At 37.3% G+C, this 7787-nt stretch overlaps 1 protein-coding gene across 3 annotated transcripts; it reads left to right on the top strand.

Annotated features, from left to right (window-relative positions):
* The first annotated feature begins 379 nt into the window (after positions 1–379).
* Positions 380–7766, top strand: LOC132063076 (protein NETWORKED 4A-like). 3 transcript variants are annotated; one of them, XM_059455507.1, is made up of 5 exons: positions 381–562; positions 923–1021; positions 2979–3053; positions 3688–3796; positions 5827–7766. In XM_059455507.1, the coding sequence occupies exons 3-5, from the start codon at positions 3039–3041 to the stop codon at positions 7509–7511; spliced, it is 1809 nt and encodes a 602-aa protein (XP_059311490.1). In that variant the 5' UTR covers positions 381–562; positions 923–1021; positions 2979–3038; the 3' UTR covers positions 7512–7766. The 3 variants fall into 3 exon arrangements, with proteins under 3 accessions (XP_059311492.1, XP_059311490.1, XP_059311491.1); XM_059455508.1 differs by lacking the exon at positions 923–1021; XM_059455509.1 differs by lacking the exons at positions 923–1021; positions 2979–3053 and having other exon boundaries at positions 380–562.
* Positions 7767–7787: the final 21 nt, after the last annotated feature.

Consider the following 7787-nt stretch of genomic DNA (forward strand, 5'->3'; position numbering starts at 1 on the left):
GGGGGGTGGGGGTGAAGTGGAGAAGGAGTGATAACTTTTTTTTTTAATTATAATTTTTCATTTCAGTATTAAAATATTAAAAATTAAAAGATTTCTGATGCGGTATTGACGCTGACGTGGCGAGAGTGTATAACGCCTCCCACTGTGGATCGGTTTTCGAACACGGGGATGAAATAATATTACTTTTTCATATATTAGATATGTAATAAGTCATTGATAAAATTTAAGTGCTATATCAATATTTAGAATATAGTTTAAGGGTCAATTTATGTCTTTTGCCTTAATAAAAGGCAAAGGTATTGACTTGAGAGAAGGGGGCATGTGAACAAATCCATATAGTTTTGGAAAGTTCGTCCGTAGCCTCTCTGCCCATATCCTTGTTGGCCCCCACTTCCCCACTACTCCCCACTTTCCTCCATAAGAGAGAGAGAGATGATAAATACTTGGTATATAGCTCCAAACGAAAGCTTCTCCTCTTTGCCGGAGATTCAGAAATTTTAGCATTTTCCTCTCAAATTATTAGATTTTCTTGTCTTTCCTGCCCCCTTCCCCCATCCTCAAGGTAAGCCCCCTTTCTCCCCACTTTCTGCAATAACACTTCACTTGTGCTCCATTTCTTTTAATTCTTCTTTTGGGGATTTTCTGCTTGAAATCATTTCTTGAATCTTGTCTTGTTGAATCTACTTCCCATTTCTTATCTGATTTGGGTATATGAACCATTCCCCTCACCTACTTCAAGCTATTGTCCCCAAAATCTACATTAAATTCTACCCTGAAATCCTGTTATCTAATTAACCCATGTGTTAAAATTAATTTCATTATCGTCTATCTTTTTGATGAAAAATATAAATAAAGATTTGAGACGAATGGCTTACGTTTACTTCTTTTTGTCTTTTCCGTATCTTTTATCCTTTGTTGGCAGGCGAAATATGAGGAGGAACGCGTGGATATAGCTGGCTCCGACAGCTGTGGAATTATATATATATTTCACGCGCTCCTTCGGCACGTGACACCACGAGAGGTGCGTATTGTGCCGGCCCGTTGGCCTTGTTAATTTCAGCCCACTCTTTGACAACATCCATAACTCTAGGCCTTGTCAATTTTCACCCCATTTCCTTCCATTTTTTTGCGCGAATTGCCCTTCTTTTGGGGTGGTCTTTAAATTTTGCCCCTCATATTGCTGGTCTTTAATTTTTGGCCTTCGCGTTGCAACCTGACCGAGCGTTCACGAAAATCATGGGGATTACGGGTTCGAACCCCGCTCGAAATAAATTAAAAAAAATTGTAAGGCAAGGTTTGGAGTCGTAGTATGGGACCGCGCATACACTTGTTAAGGAATTACCAAAGTTATGCCGGATCCGGCATACTCATGCCTTATGGGTAGACTTGGCATAAGTATTAACTTTGGTAAATCCTTAACAAGTTTATGCCGGGTCCAGCATACTTATGAGCAAACTTTTAATAGGCAAACTTTTAGTTAAGCCTTAACTAAAAGTCTTTTCCTAGTTATGCCTTATGGGGCAGAATTTTAGTTAAGGCACAACTAAAAGTATGTCCTATAAGGCACAACTAAAAATTTGTCTTATAAGACAAAGTCTATGCCTTAAGGAAAAGTTATGCCTTATGGGGCATATTTTTAGTTATGACTTAACTAAAAGTCTGCCCCATAAGGCATAACTAGAAAAAAACTTTAGTTAAGGCTTAACTAAAAGTTTGCCCATAAGTATCCGGACCGGCATAAACTTGTTAAGGAATTACAAAGTTATCTGGGACCGCATACTTATGCCAAGTCCGCCCATAAGGCATAAGTATCGGTCCGACATAACTTTGGTAATTCTTTAACAAGTGTATGCCGGTGGGGGCATAGCGAAATTTAAAATCTGTCTTGCGAATTTTTTTAAAAATTTTTGATTGAGTGGGGGTTCGAACACCTAACCCACGGGTTTTTTTCGAAGGGCAAAATTTAAAGATTTCAAATATGAGGAGCAAAATTTAAAGACCACCCCAAAAGAAGGGCAATTCTGCGAATTGCCCATTTCCTTCTATACGGGAAATTCCACGTTGCTCCTTCAATAATGACTTAATTATCACTTCTCACTTTACTTTCAAGTTTCACCCCATAATATATATATATTTGACAATACAATACGTTTTTCATTCAAAATGGTACTCCCTCCGTCCATATTACTTGTCCACTTTCCTTTTTTAAAGTCAAACTATATAAATTTTGACCAATATTCACCATAGTGACACGAAAATAATTGCAATTTGTAGTACTTTTCGTGTAGTTTTTGAATATTTAAATTATAATCCAAAACCAAAAATAGTGGTATTTGCTAGCAACAACATAATGGAGGCAGTCACTCAATATAGATTGATCCGAAATCTGATTCAAATCCAATACAGTACCTATGGGTACATAAGAAATGTATTGAATCGATTCTTTTTAATTTTAAATAATTGAATTAATCTAATCCAATTTATCTCCAAGATTGGTCAGCTTGACTCTCAAAAAGTTAAACATGACAACTGATATGGGACAGAGGGAGCAATCTAAAAACTTTCTCCATTCATTGCATATAAGTGGAAGCTCTGCGAAACCATCATTTTCTTATTTGCTACTCCGTCCGTTCCAATTTATGTGTGGCGTCGGCACTGAGTTTAAACAAAGATATAAAGAACCAAAAACTTGTGGTTTTTTAAAAAAAGTATGGAAATCTGTGTGATTATAAATATCTTATTAAGGATAAATGAAGAGAAAACAAAATATTCCACATAAATATATAAATTAGGACAAAGGGAAGTAATTAAGTAGTGAAAAAGGATTTTTACCTTCATCATAGCAGATATCACAGTGAAATAGTAGAGATACTTTTAGCTCCATATTTGTTAAACAAATTATTCGAGACAAAGAAACATATATCCTAATGAGGTTAACTTTTGATAGTTTGTCTTATATTACCTTCATCATTATGCAGGCAGTCTTTTTTTTACTTTTCTGAGTTGAGGAGTTTGTATCAAATAACAACCTCGATAGAATGGCATCAACTTTAGTAAGAAATCTCTTTTCCATACTTAACAGTTAACATGTTAAATGAGTATTATTTGCTTCTCTTAGTTTGCTCAAGAATCTTTTTACTTTCTGATATGTCTTTATTGTCCATAATGTACTTTCTTTTAGTAGGTAGAGAATTAGGGTAGACGGTTAGTAGGTAGTTGAGTTTTGTAGCACTGTGTGTGTGACAGGTTGGGGGCTAGCCTCTTTATCCCTTCTTCTCCTTTTCTTAGTACTGATATTTAGGTATCGCGTAGATCCATACTCTTCTGTGTGTATTATTATGTGTTGGTTTATTTGTTTTACATGTTGATATTTTGTTGTCTTATTTTTCTTGCGATCCTGCATTGACTTTGTTTCTTTTGAGCCGAGGGTTTATCGGAATCAACCTCTCTACCCCACAAAGGTAGAGGTAAGGTCTGTGTACATGTTATTAATATACTTTCTTTTATTGGAAAATTTGACCATGTTAGTTGCTCTTTCTCTTGTGTGTGTTGGGGGAGGGGGGCAGGCTGTAGCATTTAAATTGAAGAATCACTTGGAAATTTAAGGCCCATAAATTCTTGAGTGATATTAGTGTAGAACTTTGCTGTTGGATGTCCAATGAAATTAAGAGTTTCATCCTTTTTCAGATAAAGTCCAGTAAGATGAGGAGGTTGGAATCGAAGAAATCACACGCTTGGTGGTGGGATAGCCACATTAGTCCCAAGAACTCCAAGTGGCTTCAAGAGAATCTTGAACGTAAGCTATTGACTTTAACCTTACTCTACATTGTGTATCTTTCTCAAATCCTTTATTCTATTTGGCTACTCTACAAATGCCAAACATATGTGTTGCTGACCATCCAAATATATATACAGCTGGTTAATTGACGGGGCATCGTTTCTTGCATTTAGTCGCCTATGCAAGAGATATTGAAATTTGTACTATTGAGTGATTCGACTTGCTACTCTGGGCATTCTAAAATTTCACCTTAGGGATTATTTTCACAAATAGATTTGAACTATTACTAGAATGCATAATAACAGATAATGGCTGTAGCTTTATAATTCATATAACCTGAGGGCCGTAGCTAGAAGGTTATGTAGGCCGAACACTGTAGCTTTTGGCCAAGCCCTATATTTGTATTAAGAAATCCACTAAATATAGACAAAAGTTAAATTCAGAACCCAATTACTCACACCTGATGTCACTATCCTAGAATTTAGGACCCATAAAGTTCAAATCCTGCCTCTGCCTCTGCCTCTGCCTCCGCCTCTTCCTCTTGTTGGTAATTAATTAGGTAGGCCTTGGCTTTTTAATGACCAGATAAATTGAATTCTACTGAGAGATGCAAATCACTATGAAGTCAAGTTATAATTTCTTTCTAAGTGATTGGTTATAGTTAATGTAACTATACATTACATAATATAAACGTCATGAATGCATCTTATCATCCAATTTGTGGCAAATTATGATAGGGGTCTTCTTCTTCGTTTTTCATCATTCCAGTTAGACTAATTATGATGGTAGTCTAATAGTGCCACAATTAACACATTTAATTGATCAGTAACCTTAGGAGGCGTTTGTTTGTAAGATATTCTTTACAAAATTCAACAATTTTTTATTTCTGCACCAAAAAATAACAAATAAGAATTCAAAAAATTTCAGAAACTTTTGGAAGAAAGAGAAATGCTCAACTCTTATCCGTCAAAAAACATTTGACTAGGTTTTCCTTTTGAATTCTGCCTCCTGTTTTTTTTCTTCTTTTTTCTTTTTGTATTTGTCCTCCCTTTTATTTACTTTTGTTTTTCTTCACTAGCAATTTTTTTTTGCATGTTTACCCTAAAGGAGCCATATTGCCCTTATCATCAGTAATTGTTGCATCTCATTTCCCTTCCTTTTCTGGTGCTTTAACCCTAAAGGAAGCATGGTTATCCTTGATGCCTTTGCAGTTCTTACTCGTCACCCTTATTTTCTGAACAAATATTCCCTATGTAATATTTGTCTTTGTCGGATATGAAATTTTAATGATTGGGTTATGGTACTGTGTACAAATTATTGGCTCACAAAATATGCTTCTTATTTTAACAACACATGCACAAATTCTAAAACCTTAGCCTTCCCTTATCCTTGCCTTATATCCTCCTCCATACTCCTACCGCTGTCCCTTGTGTTGGGGTGAGATGTAACTCTTGCAAATAGGGCATGAAATGAGCGGTTGGATTAAGATGGGTGGGGTCAAAACAGGTTAATTGAAATTTTGGTTAAATCATTTGAAGTTGGGTCAAATGTGTTTTGAGTAGAGTCATAGCCTACCTGAAACTTCAACGTGTCTGAACTCCATTCATTGTGACCTATTCTTAAGCAACGCAAAAATAATATTCATTCAATATACTTTGTGGTTTTTGTAATTCTAATTACAGTAGATGATATAATAATGTTGTCTTACACTATTATGGTATTTTAAATTTTAGACTTTGTGTCTCAAGTTCTATATTTTACATTTTAATAATTGCGTTCAAATTCTATGATAATTTATGTATTAAAGTAAAATGGTCAGAGAAGAGCGGTGGCCAATCGGCCATATTTGTTTGTGATTCCATGACAGTAACTTTGAATAGTTTCATCCATTTATCTCAAAGGAGGTTACTAGCTATTACACAGACCACCTGGGGAAAATGCACTGTAAAAACACCTAATTTTAATTACCAAGTGGTTTCTCAGAATTTTCTTATGTTGAATGGAGAAAATGGCATACAAGAAAATGACAAATAGGTCTATTATTTCAGAGATGGACCAGAATGTCAAGAGGATGTTGAAACTCATTGAAGAGGATGCAGATTCATTTGCTAAAAGGGCAGAAATGTATTATCAGAAAAGGCCAGAATTGATCACGCTTGTTGAGGAATTCTACCGCATGTACCGGTCATTAGCGGAGCGTTATGATCATGTGACCGGGGAGTTGCGGAAAAATATTCCTTCAGATCTTCAATCACAGGGGTCAGGGATCTCTGACGTGGGTTCTGAACCACCGTCCAGGTTGCCCTCTCCAGACCGAAGGCCCAGCCGCCCTAACCCTAAACCTGGTCCTCGTGCTGCTGGATTTGAATATTTTCTGGGCACAGGCGGAAGTAGCTCGGATCTGGGAAAGGAAGGAGATGAATCCTCAACATTAGATTCTGAATCAGAATCAGATGATTCGTCTATCAATAATTACTCAAGTACGGTGAGCAACGATGATGACCAAGGGTTGCTGCGTAGGAAGATTAGTGAATTGGAGGTCGAGCTCCGTGACGTCAAAGAGAAGCTTCGCAACGTGCAACAGGAAGAGACTTCTGATAATCTTGTCACTAGGATAGCTGGATATGAGGAAGACCTTAGAAATGCAAAAGAAAAGATTCGGTTATCAGAAGAAGAGATTAGCAGGTTGAGAATTGAGCTTCATAAGTATGATTCCGTCCATGAGCTTAGCGCAGGACAGGAAGCTACAGAGGAAGAACCACAAGTTTCAGAAGAGAATGCTACAGAGGAAGAACCACAAGTTTTGGACCCAGAATCCAAGATCCGAACACTTGAGGAAGAGTTAAGGAGTACGATAGAGAAGCTTCATGATTCAGAGAAGGAGGTGGAGCGCTTAAGAGAGGAACTTAAAAGTAACGGGTCCTCCGTAAAATTACTTCAGGATCAGCTTGGATCAGCACAGAAAGATGTTTCCGGCTGGAAAGCCAAACTTGAGAGAGAGAAAAGAGAGGTCTCAAAGCTGCAGGACCGAATTGCCAGGTACAAGTCCAATTTGTCAGACCGTGATCAAGAAATCAGAGGATTGAAAGAATCAATATCAAATGCCAACAAGGCCTTGGCAGAAGAAAACTTGCAACTTCAAGGTGAAATTACCAAATTATTGAAGGAACGAGCGTATTTGGAGGATAATATCAAAGAAATGGATCTGTGCTGCCAATCGTTAGAGGAGGATGTTAGACGAGCTGTAGCAGGGAAAGAAGAAATGGAGATGCTGTTAAAATCTGAAATGGAGCAGTTAAAGTTGACCATTGCCGAGAGGGACAACCATATTGAAGAACTGAACAGAAACCTTGATGCATTATACCACAAGTATGATACATTGGTAACAGAGAAAGATGGGCTAAATGCTGGAGTTGCCTTGCTAGATGAAGAGCTAAGTACTAAAGATGACCAGATTGATCAAATGAACAACCATTTGCACCAACTGCACATTGAGCATGTCGCATTGATTTCTGAAACTGAAGGGACGCGTAAAATTGTAGAGGAGCTAAGGTCTAGAGTTAAAGAGTTGGAAAGAGAAGTAGACAGACAAAAAGAAATAGTTTTGGAAGGTGCAGAAGAGAAACGGGAGGCAATTAGGCAGCTTTGCTTCTCACTCGAGCATTATAGAAATGGTTACCAAAGGCTTCGGCAGGCTTTGGAGCATAAGAGACTACCTGTAATGGCGTCCTAAGTCCATTCGTGATGGTGGGCAAACGTTATGATCAGGCTGTTCTTCATCTTTTGTCCGAACCACTCTTTTCCTTTTTGCTTTTCGTTTAGGGTTCAGTTTTCCTTTGTTCAATAGCTCCTTTTGTTAGGCATGTGCCTTTCAGTACTGCGGCTCTCTTCTATGTCTGTAATTGCAGGAATATCAGTTGTGGTTTGCTATATACATGTTAATGTCCCTGATAAATTTTCATAGTTCAAACAAAATCTTTTCATTCAACTTCATTTTTATGGTGTGAAT

This window comes from Lycium ferocissimum, chromosome 7 (genome assembly GCF_029784015.1).
Source record: "Lycium ferocissimum isolate CSIRO_LF1 chromosome 7, AGI_CSIRO_Lferr_CH_V1, whole genome shotgun sequence".
NCBI classification, from domain to species: domain Eukaryota; kingdom Viridiplantae; phylum Streptophyta; class Magnoliopsida; order Solanales; family Solanaceae; genus Lycium; species Lycium ferocissimum.

Excerpts from the sequence above, each read along its gene's own strand:
- LOC132063076 (XM_059455507.1), top strand. Across the intron at positions 3,797-5,826 it reads GCTTCAAGAGAATCTTGAAC|AGATGGACCAGAATGTCAAG; the intron begins GTAAGCTATTGA and ends CTATTATTTCAG.